The 23,281-nt window shown below is 37.4% G+C and overlaps 2 protein-coding genes across 5 annotated transcripts; one reads left to right on the forward strand and one right to left on the reverse strand.

Moving 5' to 3' along the window:
- Positions 1 to 993: 993 nt before the first annotated feature.
- On the forward strand, positions 994 to 4,177 carry LOC122318987 (blue-light photoreceptor PHR2). The gene is made up of 4 exons (XM_043136823.1): positions 994 to 2,136; positions 3,325 to 3,554; positions 3,645 to 3,740; positions 3,926 to 4,177. The coding sequence occupies exons 1-4, from the start codon at positions 1,141 to 1,143 to the stop codon at positions 3,999 to 4,001; spliced, it is 1,398 nt and encodes a 465-aa protein (XP_042992757.1). The 5' UTR covers positions 994 to 1,140; the 3' UTR covers positions 4,002 to 4,177.
- Positions 4,178 to 10,374: 6,197 nt separating this feature from the next.
- On the reverse strand, positions 10,375 to 21,775 carry LOC122274243 (magnesium/proton exchanger). 4 transcript variants are annotated; one of them, XM_043083264.1, is made up of 9 exons: positions 21,580 to 21,775; positions 20,163 to 20,384; positions 19,611 to 19,786; positions 19,107 to 19,225; positions 18,796 to 18,956; positions 12,443 to 12,576; positions 11,769 to 11,985; positions 11,526 to 11,655; positions 10,375 to 10,718 (listed from the first exon to the last, which is right to left on the reverse strand). In XM_043083264.1, exons 2-9 carry the CDS (start codon positions 20,356 to 20,358, stop codon positions 10,421 to 10,423), a joined length of 1,431 nt encoding a protein of 476 aa, XP_042939198.1. In that variant the 5' UTR covers positions 20,359 to 20,384; positions 21,580 to 21,775; the 3' UTR covers positions 10,375 to 10,420. The 4 variants fall into 4 exon arrangements, with proteins under 4 accessions (XP_042939198.1, XP_042939195.1, XP_042939197.1 ...); XM_043083261.1 differs by having other exon boundaries at positions 20,163 to 20,623; XM_043083263.1 differs by lacking the exon at positions 21,580 to 21,775 and adding an exon at positions 20,442 to 21,472 and having other exon boundaries at positions 20,163 to 20,362.
- Positions 21,776 to 23,281: the final 1,506 nt, after the last annotated feature.

Here is a 23,281-nt window from a genome sequence, read left to right on the forward strand (position 1 = left end):
TATTAATGAAACTGTTTCCTATTAAAAAAAATATATATTTTAATAATAGAACTTATTATTTAAGTTATAAGTTATAAGCTTTAAAATTATAAATTATATTTTCTACCGTAATCTCAAACATGCACATAGTCAAATTACAAGAACTAAATTGTGGTAGACAAATAAGAAAAGAAAATCACAAAGTTATAATAATTAAAGAATATAAGAATAAAATACTCATTTACATAAGCTAGTATCCAACAAATTTGTGTAGGTGAAGTTAAAAACTTGGCTAGTTTAGCTAGTATTTACATAATCTAATGTGGGGGTGTTTTTGTAGTTTTTGGTTAAAAAAAGGTGCTTGGTAGACATTATGGAATTTGTTTAAATTTATCTGAACTTAGAAGAATTTAATGCATGGACCCTTTTATTATGAATTTATAGAAGAAAAATTTTATTTTCAAATCAGTGTAAAGAGACCTAATAAAATACTTATAAGATATAATTTAAGAGTTTTTTCTATATATAATCACTTTTATATGATTTTTGTACACTTTACTGATGTGATTGATTAAAATAATTATTTTATATTAAAAAATGATGAAACTAATCATATTAATGAAATATATAAAAAAATACGTAAAAGTGACTGTACATAAAATTTTTAATAATTTAATTTTTAAAATAAATTTTAAAATTTAAATCTTACTAATTAAATATTAATATTACGATAATATGTCGAGAATAAAATATTTATTTTAAAAGGACTGATGTCAGTGTCCTAATTGTTTATGAAAATATCATATCTTACCAACTTAAAAAAATTTAGTTACATACTTTGACTTGAATCTACCAACCATAAAATATATGTTGAAATTAAGTTATGATCCAAAAGAGATGGCTATGATAATTCGAACTTGAAAGTTTAGTGTGGAAACAAAAAAAATGTTAGGTGAAGCAGCCGCTGGTTGTGACAATGCAAGTAGTTTGCTTTAAAACCCTACTCTTAAAGACTGGACAACCCCCCACTTGTCTTGACTCTTAACACAGACACAGCACCACCACCACAAAAAAGAAAATAAGAGCAAACCAGACCAGAGGAGGAGGAGATAGAGATACCGTCCCGACTCCCTTGTCTGCAAGCTAAAGCTATCTTCTCCAATGGATCCCAACGCCCAAATCCATGAAAATCCAGAAATGAAATCCTCTGAAGAACAAAACCCACTGGCCATTGTACCCTCCAAAGACCAGTCCAATTCAGCCCCTTTTGCCACTGCGTCACTATCTCTTTCTCTCAATACAATCCTCCCCACACCGTTTTCTCTTCAACCCAAAATTTACTCATTGTTTTCCCACCAACCAAGCAAGGTCAAGGTTCCTACCCAAGCTTCCTCCCTTTCCCACCTCTCTCTCACCGCCACCATCAACTCTCCCTCTCCCTCCAGACTCTCATTCAAGTCCACAGTCTCGGCCAATCCTCTCCAAAACCCTCTCTCTCTTGGTCCTCGCCGCCCCTTAGACCCTTCCAATGGGGCTGGACTTCGACGAGCTGCCATCGTTTGGTTCCGAAATGATCTTCGCGTCCACGACAACGAATGCCTTAACACCGCCAACAACGAGTCCATGTCGGTCTTACCCGTGTACTGCTTCGACCCGAGAGATTACGGAAAATCCTCTTCTGGTTTCGACAAGACCGGGCCGTACCGCGCCACATTTTTGATCGAATCGGTCTCTGACCTCAGGAAGAATCTCCAGGCAAAAGGTTCGGATCTGGTGGTGAGGATTGGAAAGCCTGAGACAGTTTTGGTCGAGTTGGCCAAGGAGGTAGGTGCTGACGCGGTGTATGCGCATAGAGAGGTTTCGCACGATGAGGTTAAGGCGGAGGGGAGGATTGAGGCTGCGATGAAGGAGGAGAATGTGGAGGTGAAGTACTTCTGGGGGAGTACTTTATACCACCTTGACGATTTGCCGTTTAAGCTGGAGGATATGCCAGCTAATTACGGTGGTTTTAGAGAGAAAGTGCAGGGACTGGAGGTGAGAAAAACGATTGAGGCATTGGATCAAGTAAAGGGGCTGCCGGCTCGGGGTGATGTAGAGCCTGGGGATATTCCATCATTGGTGGATTTGGGGCTTAACCCATCTGCGACAATGGCTCAGGTTTGCACTTTGGTTTCGTTTTTATGTAATCTATGTTTTGGTTGCTGTAAATATTCATGTTTTTATAATTTCTTCGCAACTTCTTTTTTTATTTGGCACCGGGTGTCCCGACTAATCCCGGGGTGCACAGGCAATGAGATAAATAATTCTCCTAAACTTTTTTGATAACATTGTTTCTGTTTTTTCAATGTGGATTCTATGAATTAAGTGGACATGGATAAATGTTTAAAGCAGGATATAATGGCGGGGAAAATTGAGAAGGGAACAATCACATAGCCATGATAGATACGTCTGACTTTATCATTTTATAACAATATTACAGGACAACTATACATTGCACCGGCCGTTATGCCTATTCTTTGATTAATATATTACATTTTAATTATAAAAAAAAAAATCATTTTATATCAATATTGGTTAGAAAATGGTAACTATCTTTGCCAAAGAGTGATTACATACACTGGGAATCCAAAGCAGCTTCCTTTTTTCGTGTTAATTTTGATGTTTGAATCGATATGGATCTAGACTAGTTTTGAAACCTAGTTTTGCAATGGGGTTTATAAGAAGCGGACAAAGTACACTCGGAAATATATTAATTTTAAATTTGAGAGGCTTTCTTTGAATTAACTATTCACTAAAGTATAAAGCTTGTATGTCGCTTAGTACATGGTAGTCTCGTTGCTGTGACCTTATATGCTCTACTGTTTTATTGGTGTCTTGTTCCATTCATTTTTATTAGGGTATTGTTCCATTGAGTATGAACTCCTTTTTTATTTCCTGAATTTCTAAGTTTTACAATGGACCCACTGGCCAACATGGGGCAGTTCTCAATATTGAATTTTGGCTTGTATTTGTGATTAGGGTTTACTGCTTATAATACATGGACTTTGCCCACTATGACACAACTGTTGTCCTGTCTAGGATGTGTTTGGGTTAGGCGAGTCTGCATCAAACTCAAAACATCACCTTTTTTCTCCCAATAATTCTTCGCCAGCATATTACATCATCCATATTGACCTGTTGTTAAAACTTTCTTTCATTTTAACGTAGTAAATTCTTTTGCTTGGAATGCTTTTGTGGCCGGCAGACATTATTGTCATGTATGACGTGCTGCTGCTAATTTTTCAATAATTATTGTATTGACAGAAAAAATAATTCATTTGCGTTACTGTCATTTATGTCCTCTAGGATGGAAAGCCTGCTGCCAATGCTTCTATGGTGGGAGGTGAGACTGAAGCACTTCAAAGGCTCAAAAAATTTGCCGCTGAATGCCAAGCACAACCACATAAGGGGAAAAGTGATGGCAGCAGCAACAGCATATATGGTGCAAACTTCTCCTGCAAAATTTCTCCATGGCTAGCTATGGGATGCCTCTCTCCCCGCTCAATGTTTGATGGGCTGAAGAAAACAGCTACCAGGTGTGCCTCAGTCTACCTTTCTTTTTAATGATGCCAAAATTTACAAGGTCTGTAGTATACTCACTGTCTATGATATTATATTATTGCTAGAACCATTTCTGCTTCCTCAAACCGGAATGATAGTGGCTCACCTGATACTGGAAACAACTGGTTGATGTTTGAGTTGTTGTGGAGGGATTTCTTCAGGTAACTAGACTGATCATAAAGCTTGGTTTGCATTAGCACCAGTACGTCATGTTTTTAGGAAGACGTGACCATTAATGATATATTTCCATCACCCTAGAAATCAAGCAGGCTTTATTGAAAGTTGGATCATGTCTGCATAATTTCTCTCAAATGTACTGATGTTTTATATCACCGGTTCATTGCAGATTCATTACCAAGAAATACAGTTCAAAACAGCTTGAAGCTGCTCCAGTCACTGCTTGTACGGGTGCCTTAGCTTAAACAAGAAAATACAAATGGAAAGGAAAAATTGTTCTAGGATGTTGGTTGCTTGAGCTTCTTTATAATTTTCCAAGATGTAGCTTTTAAATTTTGGTGTAGCTAGGCTTGTCATTGTAGTCCTTGTTGAACTTTTTTAGCTGCCAAATAAATGGTGAATATGGGAACTTTGCCTTCCAGAGTCGGCTTCTTTTGCTCTTTCTAAACATCTTCAATCTTCACGTGCCCCCTTGTGAATTACAGGTCCTTTTGGTTCCTGCCCCTCGTTCCATGTTTTCATCTTTAGATTCAAAAGAAAGATATGGCTCAATCATCAGTGAGTGAAAATTCTTAGTATTTTTTAGTTTTCACTTCTTATTGTAAACTTACAGCCGATGAATTGAACCAGACTACCTTAGACACTTGTTTACATATGCAAGAACTAAAAGCACAACTGGAAGAAACAGTACAGCTGACGTGGCTTTTTTGGTGGGGGGGAGGAAACCATAAGCTGATTCTGAGAATTCTTGACATTGAATGCCAATATTTTAGTTATTGAGTTTTGTAAGTTCGGTGACCTGTTCTTGAAAGTTAGCCATGATAAGATGGTTGGCAGCCAATTGGGGAGAGACAATTTCAGATACGGTTCATCTGACGGTTACTGGGCCTCTTTTGAACTGTAACATTGCCCTTATGCATTGTTATTTCTCTGTCTTGGTTAGTAATATATTGTGAGTAATAGGAAATACATGATTGATGGGTAGGAATCCTCAACAATTCTCGAGTCCAAATTCCACACAAACTACATAAAATAAATAAAAACATATTCTGAAAGTGGAACAATAAGGTTCTTTAGATTAGGGGTGCTACTGCATCATACGGTATGGGGTAGCCTTCTCCCCGCACCCCGCCCCGCATGATGCGGGGGTGGGGTTTTCCCATTCGTCCCCCACTAGGCGGGGTGCAGAGCGGATACCCGCCCTGTCCTGCTTTATTTTCACTTTAATTATGAACTACATTTAATTATATTTAAAAATTATTTTTAGATCTAAAAGTGATAAAAAAAAAACATATTTTTATATCCAAATTGTAAATTTAAAATTTGTAAATATGACTATAATTTAAAAATTATGTAGTTTTTAAATTTTATAGTATATATTTTATATAAGTTGTAGTGCAGTAGTTTTAAACTATATAGTTTTTAAATTTGCTAATGCATAATTTGTAAACAACTCTAGCAAATTGTAATATATATATTTATATATATACGATTTGTAAAATATAAAGGCATATTTATATTTTTATATATATATGTTTATATATATATATATATATATTTATGTTATATATATATAATATATATATGTAAGGGGGGCAGGGCGGGCCCTGGTAGGGGGACTAGATGCGTAGCAGGGGCCCCCGGCCCCGCCCATGTTGGGCGGTGTTGCTCGCCCCTCCATGTGGGGGCGGGGTGAACGGGGGCGGGACCCCGCTGCCCACCCCTACTTTAGATAATTATAATTTTGATACTTTGAAATAGAAATTTGAAGTTTACTTAGAAAAGAATAATAATTTTCAATCTAATAAATGTTGTTTTCAAACAAAGTATATGCAACATCAAGTGCAGCCCACGAGAAAGTAGTAGCGGTGTAGGGACACAACATCACGTGAAACTCATATGCCTGTTTGATTTTGACACAGCATGTCTTGACTTATAGATTGATGGGTTCCCCCTTTTTTTATTTTTATTTTTATAATAATAATAATTATTATTATAAAAAGTGAGCAAATTTATAGATAAACTAAAAGTTACATGATATAAGATTTAATGAGATGTGAGTCTCCAACAATCATCCTAAAAAAAAGTGCAACACCATAGACATAAAAAAAGAAAAAAAAAAGGATCTAAAGCCAAAACAATGGTTCCCACCCATTTTCTACTAAGGAAATCCGCTTGAAGCAATTTTAAAATAGTCTGATAAATAGACTAACATATTACAACTAAAAGTTACAATGGAGCGAAGTGTGCTGCATCTTGTTTGTCTGGACTGACGGTAGGAATCTTCCATTGTCACTTTGTCATGATCATTGGTTAGGAAAAACAAGAATATAGGAATGGATGTAGCAACCGGAGAAGGCATCGATATCCAGGCAAAAGACCTCCATTGTTTGTGGTGGCGCGTGAGGTACATGTGCCACTCTAGGAAAAGAAATGGGTGGTAGATTCTGGGAGAACTGAAGCCACTGAACCTAGTGGTGTTGCGCGTGATGGCAGTAGAGTTGTTGGAGACCTCAGTTAAGCCCTCACACACTAAGGGTTCTATCCTCTTCTTGTTGCTCCTCAAGTAACAGATAGAACTCATTTACTTGGTGTAGATCACGTGTAGCCCAAAGAGAGCTTGGGTGAATTGAGGCTAGGGCTTAGTGGTGGGAAGTATGGATGGTGTATGGGCTAGGTGATCTCGGGTTGGGTGATGTGGTGCATGGCAATGTGCCTCTTGGGTTGCTAGACGCCACTTTTGTGCTAGGGTTGAGAGATGGGCAAATTTGGCTAGGGTTTGATGAAGGTTTCGGCCAAGGATAGAGGGGGTACACGGCTAGGGCTAGGTGGCATGTAGATCTCCTAAAAGGTAGGGATTTGTAATTCCTAAAATGTAGGAATTTGAGTGAGATCTAAATGGAAGATGGGTTGGCCGAAAATGGGTAGGATGGATAAGGAATGGAATTGTTTTGGTGGGAAATAGAATTTGATTGAGTTAATTAAGGGCTATTGACCAATCAAACAATTTATGGAAAGTGGAAATGAGAGAAATTAGGATCTAGAATTTCGGCCAAGCCAAGGAGGCTTTGGCCGAATGTCTCAAGATGAGATCTAAGGTTTTAAGGCTTGTTTGGTTGTGGGAATAGGGGGTGGCATGTAGGGCTTGTGATGGAACTAGGGTTTTGTGGTTAAGGGCAATGATGAGTGGCATGAAAGGCAATGGGAAAAGGGTGGCCGAATGGTGTTTGGCAAGTGAGAATCTTCAAGAAACATCAAGGAAAACTTATGAACATGTGAAAAAACACATGAACACAAGAGATCTTCAGATCTTCACACAAGGCCGAAAATCCCAAGGAAGGATTCGGCTCTTCACCACAATAATTCGATCACAAAACTCCAACACAATATCAAAGAGAAAACTCCAAAGAACAAAGAGGAATCTAATCAAACTTTGATTCACGAATTGCACAAAGATTGAACGGAAACCTCAAAATATATTAAAAGATAAATAGGATTACACTTACTCATGAATTGTAAAGTTTGATCATTCTCCCTGAAGATTCATGAATTACACCCCAAGAAGCCCAAGTGCAAAAGTACCGAATGATAAATCAAGCAGTATGACAGGCCAAGCAAATGTTCCAAATCACAAAAGATCCCTAATGAAATGAATAAGGGTTCTATTTATAGAGTTTACAATTTGGAAACTCCCAAAAGGTCCTTAGCAAATTAAAATAAATAAATAAAGTAAGTAAAATAACAAATACACGAGTAATTAAATAAAAATAATAAAATGGATAATTAGCTCATGATGGGCTATGGTGGTGCATGGCCCATGGCTGGGCTAGTCATGGCCTGGTCCACGGCTTGCTACATGGCATTGCATGGTGCCATGTGTTGGTCTGATGGTGGACATGACATGGCGCTGTGCTTGGCCTGCTGATGGTGGGCATGACATGGTGCCAAGCTTAGGCCTAATGGTGGGCACAGGGTGATGTCGTGCTGTTGCTATAGTGCCTAGTCAAGTGGCTTGGGTAGTGGTCCTGCATGGCCCATGCTTATGGCATGCACGATGGGCATGCATGGTTAAAGCTGACGGTTTGGACATTAGGGCTGCAAGGCATGAGTTGGAGTCGTTCGCTGGATGGCGTGCTTGTGAGGGCACATATGCATGGGTGCAGGTGCACGCCCAAGGGCATGCACGGGCTTGCATGCATGGTCTGCACGTGACCACTAGCCCTCATGGGTGCCCGTTGCTTATCAGGGCCTAAGCCAAGGCATGCAAGCAAGCTAGCCATGTGATTATCCTGACAAATCAGCAGCTAAAGAGTCTGTAGGCGAGGCGTGTGGTGGTCTTTAGAGGCTGTTTGGCAGCAGATCGATGCTTCTTGGTACTATGGAAGAAAAACAACTAAAATACTGAAAAAAAAAACACTATGAACATATTCGATGGTCGGATGAGAGGAGGGAATGAGGAGCCGAAGCTTCAACCCCCCTATAGCAGAGGAAAAAGGATGATGGTCGAGATTGGTTTGAGAGAGAACAAACCCTAGAGAGAGAAAACGAAAATGCCTTTTAATGTTTTACTATTTTTGGTTCCATTGTAGCACACATGGGAATTAAAGCCACTTTAGATATGATGTCATCTCTATGCTAAAAAAGACAAGGAAAAAAAAAATATAGGTGTGACATCCAATATTGAGAGGTGTGATACTCAATATTGAGTAAATATATATTATAATTCATAAGAACTTCAACTATATTATTGATTAGTTCTTTTAAAATATAACTTGGATGTGGCTTGAATCTTCTTTGAATGGTTATAAATAGTATAGAGTCAATTTCAACTAAAAATGTGAGACATGAGCCATGTCAAAATTATGATACCCCATATTGAGAGAGTATAGGTGGTGAACAGAATTCTATATTGTTTGGAAAGAGAAAATTCTTACTCTTTACAACAATTTTAAGTGCTCCAATACCATTAATTAATCCTTTTAAATTAGAGCACCGCTACTATGCCGCTTGTAGCGGTCAAGCTAAAATCACTTTTTTATTTTTTTTTCTATTTTTTTATTCATATTTTTTTATCATTTTAAAATATTTTTAAAAATATAAAAAAATATCAATACACTAATAATCACTTTCCTAACTATTAAGTAAAAAAAATTATAAACTAAAATAAAATTAATGAGCAGTCATCTGGAGTGGTACACTTGGGACTACATACTATCATTTCTCTTCAAATTATAGTTTTTAATGTGGATTGAGCAATCCCTCACTAGATGGTTTTTTTGGGTAGGGTTTTCAGAGAGTTTTCATGAGAGAACAGGATGTAGATGTTTAATGCACTGGTCTTAAAAGTTAAATGTGCACTTTTTGAGGGGGGAAAAAGAATTAGGTGTATGCTTTCATTGTCAAACAAATCCAGGAAAAATGAAAATAATTACATAGAAATTGTACAAGACAATGTTGCACTAACTTACGTCAAACAAATTTCCTCTCCTAGGTTTCCTTCGTAGAGGTTCTCTTACTGCCTTGGTGCAGTTTATTCTATTTTCGTCTGAGAGAATGATTATAGAGGATGATCTTCCAATTCTTTATACTAAGCTTTCTTTAACTGAAAAGGAAAGTGAGGAAGTGATAATAGAACCAGATAAGTTGGTGGATGTGTTGCCTCAAGGGGGAAAGTGTTTGTTTATGAAGTTGTTCACGGAAAAATATTTCAATCGGGAAGCTTTTAAGGGTACGATGCGGAAAATATGGCGGTCACTTATGGGTGTTCGTTTTTGGAATCTTTTGACAACATTGGTTAGTGCTGAGTTTGAGGATATCAGAGATAAAGAGAAGGTTCTGCGGGAGGGGCCATGGACATTTGATAAAAATCTGGTGTTGCTCGTAGAGGCGGATGGATGACTTCAAGTACAACAGATCAATCTGGAGACTGCTTCATTCTGGGTCAGACTTCATGACATTCCTATTATGGCTCGAAATGTGCATGTTGGTTAGAAACTTAGGGAGAAGATTGGGCTTGTTGAGGTAGTGGATTTGGAGAATGGTGAAGTGGAATGGGGAGAGTTTTTGAGAGTCAGGGTAAAGCTTAATATCCATGAGCCTCTTCTGCGTGGTTCTAAGTTATCGGTAGGAGGGGGTAAGTCTGTTTGGATTCGCTTCTCTTATGAGCATTTGCCAAACTTTTGCTACTGTTGCAAGAGAATAGGCCACATTGACAAAGATTGTAAGCACCAAGAGGGTGTATCTGAAATGGCAACTATGGAGGATTCTCAACCATACGAGGTGTGGTTATGTGTGGGAAGTTTCAGCGAAAAGAAGCCTTCAGTGCGAGGCCGATTTTCAGGGGCTCCAAAGCTGGATACTGCAACAAAAACTTCCATCCTGTCTGGTACGTTGAAAGAGTCTAGTCTAACGCCGGAGAAAGAAGCAACAATGGCAGTTGGCGTCAAACAAACCTTTTGCACCATCTTACCATGTATTTGTCGCAGAACTCGCCAAAATCTCGGAGTCCCACTATGGGGTATCCATGCTTATTACATATACAAAGTCCCAGAATTCAGAAATTAAAAAGCGACCAGTTGCGAAAGAGGATACTACTACCTAGGATGCCCACCGTAACAATGGGGAAAAATGATGCTGTAATTAAAGAAAAAATTGATGTAAATTCTCATATGATCCCTGAGACTTTGAGGGAAGACAACACGACGAAAATAATCCAAAGAAACATTAAGTACACAGAGGTAACCCAGGCCCAAAGCCTTGGCCCTCCCAGCTCTGCACCCAACGTCATACGCCTATATACCAAAACAGTAATACACCCTACAGAAGTGGCGAAGAAAACAAGCAAAGAAAAGCTTAGTCCCTCTGCATTCTTGATCCGCAGTGGTTCTCTATATGCTATAAAGTTGTATGCTGTGTCAATAAGCCAAGGAATGCCAATGCCAACGTATATGTTAACTGAATTGCTGCAAACAGAATACAGGGAGAAAAAGCAATTTTAGTAGCTGAAAAATTATACACTGCCTTTACATCAGAATTGCATTCTGAATTTAAAGGCTTATAACTTATGGACCCTAGAAAAATATAATGAGAACTGAGAAGAGACAATCACAGAACTTTTTAGGGAGGTTTGGGAGTAGATATGAGAATTTTGAGTTTGAGATGAGAGTTTAAAATATTATTTTTAGTATTATTATTGTTTTGGGATTTGAAAAAGTTGTACTGGGATATGAAAAAATTGAATTGTTTATTATATTTTGTGTGAAAATTTGATAAAGTTGTAATGATGATATGAGAATTTTGAGTTTGAGATGAGATTTCTTTCCCCCCCAAATTAAGGGAGCAACCAGAATCTAGATTTGTTCCCTCTCAGCCGCTAATTGTATTACTTGACCTCATTATACACATCATTTCATTTCCTTGAGGTTTCAGAGAAATTATAATTATTATTATTATTATTGTTTGGTGGTGGGGGGAAGAAGGATAGGCTTCAAGTAGACACATTAACATCTATCCTGGATCTCATGAAAAATGGGGCATAAGTCTGCTTCATCAATTGATTCTCATGACATGCGTAGCGACGATAATTTGAAATTTCACAGATAATTCTAACCTAGCAACTTCTGTTTAACAGTTTAGGAGAATCTTGGAAGGATTAAAAATTTCTAGAGTAACCATCGATTGTCAACCATGAATAATTGTCTCCTTGCCAGTAACCTAATGATCTTAATATGTAAAAAGGCCCCAAATGGGAACTACATCTCGAGCAATACCTGCAAGTGATGTTTGCAATGGCAGAGTCTGCTGTTGTCTGACGTTCAGCAGCAATCTTGCTTGCCACTAAATCTGGCCATGAAGTTCCACCTGCTAGTGCTGTAAATGCTATGACATATGCATTTATTCCTGAAGAAAAAGAACAACATAAAAATGGATGAATGTTTTGTCATAGGCAAAGTCATATGTATCATCGACCATGCAAAGGGAGATGAGATTTTATTTTCAGAAAGGATGAAAACCTGTGACACAACTTATAAGATCTGTCAGCTGGGTTACAATATAAGCTATCCCACTGATGAAAATTAGAGAGCATATGAATGCGATCCAGCCATGAGCAATATGATAGGGAGGCACAAAAGCAAACAGAAACCTCCATGGGGCAAGAAGTAACTGCCAGGAAATGCTTGCTACTCTGAGATAGACATTGTTGAGTTTTTTGGATTCTTTTCTTTCCAGCTGTTGAAGAACCAAAAATTATTAACTGGAAACCAATTATTACACTTGAATGGTTAAAAATAATTAGAGATGAAATTATGCAGAGAAAGAAAATTAAGAAAGCCAAATATAACATCCCTGTGATCACTCAACTACATGGTGGAACATAAATGCACTTAAATAGAAGCATCAGGTTGCAAATCATTCTGAAATAATTCCATGATCTGTATCTATAGCAGAAATTAAAAATATATACATAAAAAAACTTTAGGTGTGGTATTAAACTTTGAAATCAGAGATGTAAGACACTACGCACTCTTATAACATAACAAGGAGATGATTCAAAGGAAGTTGCATTCCAAAAACTACTTTCGGTGATGCTGTTGAACTAGATAAAAGAAGAGAAACATTGTTGAAACTAAGATGTTCCTATACTTACAAAAAAAACATTTCACATGTACAGCTTGAAATACGATACCATGAGTGCATCCTCAAATTGCTGTTTCCAAAGTTGGAGAAAATGAGAATCTTTTAAACTGATGTTGTGTTGAATATCTTTGTTGGAGCATTCAGCAGAACAATCATTGACAGAAAGTTCTTGGTACCCCAGACCTGCATGCATAAACTTTCAGATGGAGAAACCCAATTTTGATTTAAAAGTATTAGAAAAATTGAAGTACCATAAATTTATGCAACAAAATTGAACACTACACTTCAATCCGTCTTTACAGTACCTCCAAGCATCTGGTGTGTATTTCTTTATCATTCCCGAGCCCTAAGGATTTAATCTAGCATATTTTTTCCGTATAATTATTCTTGATTTTTCTTACAAAGTTGACTAATATCTTATAAACAATGATTAATGGTCTTAAATGTCTATAGGAGCTAATAGGTATCATATTAATTATTGTTTTATTACGTTGTAAATGCTTAACTGTATTTAGGTGCCAGTTAGGGGGACAAGGATCCTCTCCATTTCAAGTGAAATTAATAGCATCCATTTAGTATAAAACATGGGCTAATTTGATCATTTCAGCATATTGTGAAATGACTAAAATACCCCATGACTTACACTAAATGAATATTATCCATTTCATTCTAAATGGAGAGGATCCTTTTCCCAATTAGGGTAGTATTAAAGGCTGGCAGGTCTCATTTATGGACTCAAACAGTCAACCCTGCTATAGGGGTAAGTATTAAAAAACTTGCCAAACTAGGACAATATTTAGACCTGTACAGAGCAAGAGAAGCTGTCTGGAAGCCCTAGGAAGCTGTGGGTCTATTTTTCTATGATAGAAAAGATTTGCCTAAACTGAAGTCAAGGAAAAAGAGTTTCTAAAGTCCAAAAATCAGAGCACTTTAAGCCTAGGACTACTGCCTTTTATAATTAGAGACTTTTAGAACATCCAAAAACTGCCAAAATGTCAGCAGCTAACTGAGCTGGCTGTCTCCCCAAAATTGACCGTAATAATGACCCTAATTTGCAACATAATAACTCTCCAAAGAAAACCCCCATAGCCTAGAACTATCATCCAAAAATTTAAGGAAAATCATTCTCAAAGCTAGCGCCCCTCACAGCACACATTGTCCTAAGTTTTTGCCAAGAAATCCAAGAAGAAACCATAGAGGAACCTTTTCCAAGTGTGATGCAGCCATAGATGAGGAAACAACCTTGAGTTTCCAATGTCATCTTCAATAAAATTCCCGTAAAATCAGTGAACAGACTTGTGCTGTCTACCGTTTTTAACATCTTGACAGCATCTTCTTTCAAGCCTTGAAGGATCCCTAGATGCTGCACTCATGCTGCAAACTATAAGTTTGACTCAAGGTGAGTTTTAGTAGGTATCCTCCCAAGAATTTCGAAATGCCTACTTTTTATGAGACCTAATGGGTTATTTATTGTTTCTATCATGTCAAAACATCAAACTCTATGGCTAGGGAGCACAAGGGATCAACATTGAGAAGAGGAAACCAAGTGCACGGATACTATTCTTAGATTTTCCTTTATTACACAGCTGTAAAAACTTTAGGTAAGAACTTTTTCAGGCAGGGTTATGATTTAGTAGTGTGATTTTAAGATAGATTGGTTATTAAAGGAATAATTTAGTGACTGCGAACTTTTATTCATGATTTCCAAGAATGAAACAAAATGGATTCTTTGTGTTTTCAGTTTAAATTTCTACAAGTTTTCATCATCACATCATACATAGATATTTAGATTTTAAGCTTGATACATGTTACTTAAGGGTGGGACTTGGCTACTGCAAAAAATCCTGCAGCTCTGCAGACCAATAGATGCAGCCGTGTGGACCTTCTTTCGAGGCTGTGATAGGAATTTAAGACCGTAGATTGCCCCCAGTGAGTCATCCTTGTAATGTGGAATTTCCTAAGCATTGAGGCATATGCTGGGGTTATAACAGGCAAAACCCCACTAAACAAGGCTGGCTACATAGCCCAAATGCATACCCACACACGCACACACAAAGACTTCAAGACATTCTAAGAACCTAAATGCTTACTGTCGAGGCCTAATTTCCCTGACCGTAAGACCCTAAATTGGCTTTAAAGCCTAGATGGAGTACACACAAACCATCAACTAGAGGGCCCTAGAAGTCACCAAAAATCCAAGTGCATGTTTGCTGGTAAATCCTGCATATGCTCCTTGCAGTAACCGACAGCAGCCATAAGTGATCTTTTTAAAGAATATGCAATCACAGTAGGATTGGGGAATAAGTCAAAAAGGGTCAGCACACTAAGTTGCATAAAAGCAAGTCAAATGCTTGCTTTATAGGAAGCAAATCATACAACAAAGTGTGATGTGATCATCCATTAACAAAAATGTTATTTTCTTTAAAAATTTTTTTTTTTTTGATAAGTAAACGATAGTATTAATAAGAATAGGCATAGCCCAAGTACACAAGGAGGTATACAAGAGATAACACCTATCTAGTTCGCTAAGTAGGACAAAAGGAAATCATGTACATTTAGGCCATTGAAATCTATGGCAATGGCCCATTGAAACAAAGTACTGAAAAAAAGCAGACTCAGCTCCCCTAGTGTGCGCTCCTTCTCTTCGAAGGTCCTCTCGTTACGCTCTCGCCATAAGCACCACATAATGCAGATAGGGACCATCTTCCAAATATCTTTGATTTGTGAAGTACCTCCCGGCATCACCCAACTCGCCAAAAGCCCAACCACTGAAGCCGGCATCACCCAACTTAACCCTACACGACTGAAAATTTCGCACCACAGAGACCTGGCTGTCTCACAGTGTAATAAGAGATGGTCCACTGTCTCACCGGCTTTCTTACACATACAACACCAATCTAAAATGATTATCCTTCGCTTCCTCAAGTTATCAGTGGTCAAAATTTTACCCAGGGCTGCTGTCCATGTGAAAAACAGTGCTTTAGGAGGCGCCTTGTTCCTCCACAGTCTTTTCCATGGGAATTGAGGATTCGGTGAAGCTGTAAGGGCCTTATAAAATGAGCGAACTGAAAAAATACCCTTACCCGCTGGTATCCACCACAATTTGTCGACTTGCAGTCCATTCGGTTTCTTGGAGTATAGCAAACGAAAAAAGGCCTCAAAATTGTCTATTTCCCAATCTTGCGCTGCTCTAGTAAAGGTCACATTCCATTGAACTTGATCTCCTGAGAGTGTCATGAGATCCACCACCGCTGCTTCTTGGTCACTTGCCACTCAAAAAGCTAAAGGAAAAGAATCCTTTAGTGCCACCTCCCCACACCAAACATCCTTCCAAAATTTTATACGCGTTCCTTCCCCCACCACCAAACTAGTACAGTTAGCAAAAGCCCTCCATCCTCGTCTTATATGCCTCCAAATCCCCACACCGATCGGCCCATTGCCCTCTCTAGTACACCAACCTCCCCAAGACCGACCGTATTTACAATCAACTACTAGTTTCCAAAGAGCGTCCGGTTCCACATTGTATCTCCATAACCATTTTCCCAAGAGAGCTTGATTAAACAACCTCAAGTTCTTTATCCCTAGTCCACCTGAATGAATTGGTCTACACACCTTGTCCCAACCGACTAGATGGAACTTAAATTCTTCCCCCATCCCACTCCATAGAAAGTCTCGGTATAGTTTTTCAAGCCGCGCCGCCACACCTGCTGGGATAGGAAATAGAGATAAAAAATAAGTTGGTAAGTTAGAAAGAGTGCTTTTGATAAGGGTCACTCTCCCTCCTTTTGACAAATATAATCTTTTCCATCCTGCCAATCTTCGTTCTATCTTCTCAATAACTGTGTCCCAAATCGTTAAGGCTCTTGAAGCAGCCCCCAACGGTAAGCCCAGATAAGTCATTGGGAAAGAAGCCACTTTGCACCCAAGTATGCCCGCCAACTGCCGAGTATTACTTAAACTACCAACCGGTACCATCTCTGACTTATCAAAGTTCACTCTCAGCCCTGATACTGCCTCAAAGCACAGAAGGAGCGCCTTCAGAGAACTAAGTTGGTCCTGCTCTGCCTCGCAGAAAATTAAAGTATCATCGGCGAAAAGCAAGTGTGAAATTGAAACAGTGCCCCTATTTAAATCCCCCAGTGAAAAACCTGCCATAAGACCATTGTTAACTAGGGCCGTTAACATCCTGCTCAGTGCTTCCATGATGATAACAAAGAGAAGTGGTGACAACGGATCTCCCTGTCTTAGTCCCCGGGAACTATTAAAGAAACCTTCTGGGTTGCCATTGATCAGAACTGAAAATCTGGCCGTTGAGATACACCATCTGATCCACATACACCATTTCTCTCCAAAACCACATCTCTTCAATAAATAAAGGAGGAAATCCCAATTTACATGGTCATATGCCTTCTCCATATCTAACTTGCAGATGATCCTTGCACATCCAGATTTTATTCTACTATCCAGGCATTCATTGGCTATTAAGACAGAATCTAGAATTTGACGGCCCCTTACAAAAGCATTTTGTGGTTTTGAGATTATTTTAGCCAAGGTCACCCCTAACCTGTTTGCAAGCACCTTTGAGATGATTTTGTAAACCCCATTTATGAGGCTAATGGGTCTAAAGTCTTTCACCTCCGATGCCCCTGTCTTCTTCGGGATTAAGGCAATGAAAGTAGCATTCAAACTTTTCTGGAATTTTCCTCCCACATATAATTCTTGGAACACATTCATAATATCCTCTTTCACAACCTCCCAGCAAGTTTGAAAGAATCCTATTGAGAAACCATCTGGTCCTGGTGCTTTATCTTTTGCCATTCTTCTAATCACTTCAATTACCTCAGTTTCCTCAAAAGCTCTTTCCAACCATGACGCAGTTTGTGGCTCAATAGAATCAAAACTGAGTCCATCCAAATTTGGCCTCCATCCCTCCTTTTCTGTAAAAAGTTGTTCATAGAAACTTACCACATGTTCCTTAATCACTGGAGCCTCCGTACATTCAATGGTCCAATAAAGGAAACCAGATCTTTTTCTACTTACACAAGTGTGAATAACAGACAATGTGTACTAGGTTGCGAAGGAAAAATTCATATTTTGTGCAAGCTAGGAGATAAGGTAACTAGATATGACCTTGCCTTTATGGTTTACAAATAATCAATGATATGATTTTTTCTAATGTTTTCGAGTTATATTGCCTCTAATTGGAACCTTTTCTTCAGAAGACCCTTTTTCTGTATCTTGTATGATGTCAGAACATACAAGTTTTCATAAATGCTTTATGTTGCATGTTTATGCTATATGTAGTATGAATGTGCCATGTTATGCAAAGTTATGATGAATGGAGGACGTTTTAAAATATTATTGTCCTATAAAGATGTGCAATAGTACAAGAGCTGAAAGGTGGAGGTAACCGTCAATATGGTCCATGGAAATTGGCACACTTGAGTGCACCTCTGTTTATCGAGTGATGATCATGTCTCGATATGACGCCACTCATACTGCAACAAGATGGTGTCGGGATTGTTAAGACTGGCAACCTTGAGACAAGGTTTAAATGTGCCTTGGCCACTTAATATATGAAATAAAACAATGTTTGGAACAAGTGAAATGTTTGGAACCAGATTTTATGATGTTCTTTAAAGGTAAAATGTTCATAATGTTATTGACTCCATCGTGTATCTAATTACCGAGTATTCAATATGTTTTAAATGTCCGGATGAAGATGAATGACCCAACAGGCTAGCAAAGATAGAGTTGAAGTCGATGCTTTTTTTTCTGGTAAGTGAATCGAAGTCAATACTTAGCAGGGGGTTTTTAATTAGTGCTAGAAGTACACCAAAGGCTTTATTTTTTTATTTTTGCATTAAAGAAAGTTTTCCTCTATGTTTTTATCAGTTGTAGCATTTTAGCTCATTGGTCAAGTTTCTTATCAAGGATTGCTTAAGTGTTTGATTTACGGTATTTTTAACTGGGTGCTATGATGTGAATGATATGTAGCATTCTATCCTTAAAGGGAAGTGGTTACATTCTTACCACCGAAGGGCTTTCATTAGCAAAGAATTTTGTTAATACTTAATAAAGGGTTTAAGAAATAGGGGTTCTAAATATTAGGGTTTCTTAGCTATAAAATAGGTGGCAGATCTGTCTAGAAGGAAATCCTTGTTCAACTAGGATTTCTCAGCTTTCTTGGACTCTTTTTGACCAATCCTAGTAGAACAAGGTTTGGGCCTGCTTTTTCTTTAGTTCTAGGCCTTAAATCTCAATTTTAAAACATCTTTAAAGCCCATAAAAATAGACCTCCGAAAATTTAATATATATGCATATATATAAATATATACATGTATTTAATATTATGAATACAAAAGTTCTAGATTACCCAAGTTGGATGTGACAGATGGGTACCAGTTTCATTTCTTGAATGAATGGGGAAAATAGCACCAACGCCCCTGATTTCATCTTCACCAACTTGGTGCAGCTCAGAGAGATCATTATAGACATTGGTATTGTATTTGCATGGAGTGGCTTCTGCCGGCACCCAGTCATCTGGCCTGTCAGTTCTTTTCCTAGAGAAGCAGAAAATCTCAGAGACAGAAAATCATGCAAATCTAACCAGAATAGTCACTGAATACATCCGAAAGACAAGAGAAAGCAATACACGCTAAAATGGAAAACAAGTTTTGCAAACCATGTAGATCAAAAGACACAGCACATACAAAGGAAGAGTCAAGTAGGGCCAGCGCTTGTCTTGAGCATAAGCATGAGTCAGCAGTAACCCATATTGCAGTACTGTCAATAAGGCCTCCCACAGGGTAACCACATTTGGAGTCCATACCTACAGCATAATGTAAACCCTTTTTCTTACAGTGTTCTTGGCATGTGTCAGCTAATATAAATACCTGTTCAACAGTCTGTGGTCAAAATAAGACTGATTGATCATCATCTCCAAATAGGAACCCAGCTATGAACTCAAAGATCACTAGTTATGAGTTCTTTTGATGATGGGATATGTGAAATCAATATATGGAACTGCATATGCACATATAGCCATTGACCAAAACGCATGGGACCATGAATTAAAATCACTTCATTGAATAACAAAGAATTAAGGGTCTAAATGAGAACATTCATCTAAAGAATTATGTTGTAAACCATAGTTCTGACTCCAGGGAAAAAAAATCGTGATGGTGCAAAAGAAGGAGAACATCACTTTAAACTACCTCTAATATTATGTATAACCAAACATAAGCCCAAAAAGACCAAAAGAGCTCCACTAGCCAAACTCCTATATCAGATATCTTTTTCAACTCGCCAGCTTTTGGAACGACAACACAAACAGCATGGATGGGAAAAAGGTCAAATGCAGCAGAGCCAACAAGCGTTCCAGGACCCAAACCTACAAATTTTGGGGATTATAAGAATGTCATAGATATGAACTATAAAAGTATTCATCACAAATGTTACACATATATCAAATCAAAATTGAGGAAAATATTTGCAATTCAATTTAATAAGGAAGAGAAATAAATCACATGGTGAAAAGACTGTTCACATTCTCACCCAGAATCTCATCTTACAATAATAGAGAATGGTATAGAATCATAGATCAACCAGAAGAAGGATGCATAGAAATATGGTACAGAAAAATAAGACTTCTATTATGCAGCATAAATTTCAAAACCTGAAGAACAGTCTAGTTCAGTGAGTCAATATAAATTCTAGAACTATTTTCTTACTTTTACAAAGGAAAGAAATAAACTTATATAGCAAACCTCCTGCGTACAGCTCGCCAATGTTTCTTATGGCATCGATAGTGGCCAATGATATTTGAGGAAAGCTAGTCCCAAAGGCCAGGAGGGCAATGTCTGCAATTGTGTAATTCCACACCTTTTCATATCTGACAATTTCATCACCAGTAGAAGGATCTATCCTTACAACTTTCCGTGTTTGCTTCACAACATTTTCCATCGAGCTGAAGAAACGAGCAGTTATAGCTGACAACCCAATGAAACAGTAAGCAAGACCAAGAAAATACAGTAAGGTCCTAATACCAGCCCCAAGGTTGGTTTCCCAGCGGAATAATAGGTAGCTTTCACATTTTTCAAGCTCAAGAATATTGGAAAGATGAGATATGTTTTCCGTGATATGCTTATGTGCAGAGGCCATCTAAAGAAGCCCCAAATTGCAGCTCAAGCATGCAACATCAATGACCCCAAGAAAACAGTAAGAAGATCTGAAAAACAAAATGGTTAGCTACAAATCAGTAAGAATGACCCTTCATCAAACAATGTCAAGGCGACAGTAATTGAGCACCAATAGTAGTCCACAACATAGATGATACTAGACCAAGCAAACTAAAGAGTAGTCTACATTGAAGGTTTTGCATTTTCTTTTGTTTTTATAATCTTTTAATAAATAGAAAATCTACTCTAAGAAGCTACTACTGAAAGCACTAGGCTCAATATAACATCTTCAGTCTTCACATAGAAATCTCAATCCAAATTCAATTCCCATAGAATAAATTGATAGATAAACAGATAATCCAAGTTACTAACTCGGTGAACTCTTCAACTAAACCAAATATGCATAATCTAGATCTTTAACATGAAAATTACGTGCAACAACAAACACACCCGATACTTGTAATTCTATTCTGCAGATAAACATCCGTTTCGCATGTAACATTGGATTCACTCGTCGGTCAAACGGACAGAGTGAGTGTGTGTTTTAGACTGTTACCGTACAATACTTCAGTTTGTTACAGAACTGAACTGGAAAGTGGATTCGCATGAAGCCAGAGAGAGAGGGGACGAGTTTTACACGGCAACAGCGCACGCTTTCTCATTTTATTCATCTCGTGTTTTTATTTTAATTATGTGATAAATAAGATATGGATAGTATTAGATGAATGAATATATTTTGAATATAAAAGAAAGAAAGAAAGAAAGGCATTATTATTTGAATCTCTCAAAACACATCCATACACACGCATACGGCATATATCGATACAGAGAGGACTTTGAATTTTGAGTCATCAGTAAAAGATATTTTTAAAAACCCACAATTCGCAGTCGATATTCCACTGAAACCAAACAAGTAGATCTCAATTTTAGCTCCAAAGATGAAGAAAAAAAGGATTAATTCAGCATCGAAAGGGAAGAACATTAAAGAGATGACTGGTGTACACACCTCCTAAAGTCTTCAACGGTGAATGCAAGGGCCGCCGAAGAGTCGCCTGCGGAGTAATCAACTTGCCGGACGATGTTAAAAAAAAAAGTGTTTCCAGGAGCAGACAATGGAGGAGAGTTGAGATTTTGGAGAAATGTAGACTGTATTGTAGGCCTTCTACAGGACAGAGACGTGCAGGATTTCGATCGGTTGATCAACTTTTTCAAGACAACGGAAACAAAACAAATTCCTTAAACGAGATTGCCATAAAAGTTAACCAACCTGAACCTGTGAACGACATAATTCAATTATTAAAAAAATATTTAAAAGTTTTTCTTGAATAAAATTATAAATTAAAAATTAAAAAAAAAAAGGAAAATAAAATAGAGAAAAAAGTAACATATACAATTTTTAAAGTTTTTTTTTTATTATATTGATGACTTGGCATAAAAATGCTTTATTTCAATTTTTTTATTGATTAATATATAATATTAGATATGTCACGTAGCATTTTTTGAGATACATTGAAAGTCAGATATTTATATATATATATATATACATATATAAATGATTGAAAATCTAAATACTTAATTCTATAAGTAACCCCAAATTTTGTTTTTAATATTTATTTATTTATTTATTTTCTCGTCAAGACTCGAAACTTGGCTGCAAAGCTGTTGCCTGTTGGAGTCTTCTTTTTGGTTCGTAAACGAGAAGGCGAAGGGATAACCAAAGCAATTATCAAAAGTCAGATTCAGGCAAAGAAACTTGGACATTTTGGTTTGATTTGATATGAAAAGACTGCCACTCAAAATATGCATGCTCAGTCAGTAAACACCAAGTCTGGCATTTTTGCATATGATTCTCAGTTTTTTTCTGTTTTTCCACCTTTATCATTGAAAGTGAAACATGCAAAAAAAAAAACACGAAGTCTGTTTGTATTTTTCAGACACTGTTACATATGGAGACTGCTAGAGCCATCGCAGGAACTCGTGCTGAGAGCTCTCGCTAGCTTAAATTTTTTTTTCTGTTTTTTTTTTCACATCATTTTTTAATGTTTTTAAATATTTCAAATAAATAAAAAATTCACAATAATATTAAATAATTTTTTTAATCATTCAAAAATAAAAAATAAAAAAAATAGGAGCGATGGCTCCCAGCAGAGAATCTAGCATTATTCGTTACATAGTTCACTTCAGAAGCTCCAAACTCAAAAGAGATTTTTTCATCCCTTTTCTGTATGAATATTTTGACACACCATTATTTGTTTGAAGCTATTTTTGAACAATTCCCTATTCAAAATATTAGATACAGTGAAAATATGACATAAAAAGCTAAATACATCCCTGCCATCGCTTGAGATTTTTGACAAAGTCAGGCTCAGATCAGAGAAGGGCCAAAAACCTCTCTAAACGACAAGAACATGACCATGACAATGAACAGTAATTAAAATAAAATGTGTGGCGTCCGTGATTTGCTTTGTGTGTACATCTGTTCACAGTCATGAGCAGAGGGCACTTCGGGTCTTACTGATTACTCTATTGGCTAAAAGATACTCTACCGTATCTTCATTCTTTCTTGTCAACGCTATTATCTTGTGTAGTATACTGGGGGAGACTCATATTATATATGGAAAATGTTAATGTGTCCATACATCTGTCTTCGACTACTCATATATTTTGATTTATTATTATTATTTTTTATTTAATGGTTACAAAAATAC

The sequence above is a fragment of the Carya illinoinensis genome, chromosome 8 (genome assembly GCF_018687715.1).
Source record: "Carya illinoinensis cultivar Pawnee chromosome 8, C.illinoinensisPawnee_v1, whole genome shotgun sequence".
Taxonomy (NCBI): Eukaryota; Viridiplantae; Streptophyta; class Magnoliopsida; order Fagales; family Juglandaceae; genus Carya; species Carya illinoinensis.

Excerpts from the sequence above, each read along its gene's own strand:
- LOC122318987 (XM_043136823.1), top strand. The coding sequence starts at position 1,141 with ATGGATCCCAACGCCCAAATCCATGAAAATCCAGAAATGAAATCCTCT. Across the intron at positions 2,137-3,324 it reads CATCTGCGACAATGGCTCAG|GATGGAAAGCCTGCTGCCAA; the intron begins GTTTGCACTTTG and ends TATGTCCTCTAG. Across the intron at positions 3,741-3,925 it reads TTGTGGAGGGATTTCTTCAG|ATTCATTACCAAGAAATACA; the intron begins GTAACTAGACTG and ends GGTTCATTGCAG.
- LOC122274243 (XM_043083261.1), bottom strand. The coding sequence starts at position 20,556 with ATGGCCTCTGCACATAAGCATATCACGGAAAACATATCTCATCTTTCC. Across the intron at positions 18,957-19,106 it reads CCCTACTTGACTCTTCCTTT|GAAAAGAACTGACAGGCCAG; the intron begins GTATGTGCTGTG and ends CTGCTTCTCTAG. Across the intron at positions 10,719-11,525 it reads ATTGCAAACATCACTTGCAG|CAATTCAGTTAACATATACG; the intron begins GTATTGCTCGAG and ends TTCTGTTTGCAG.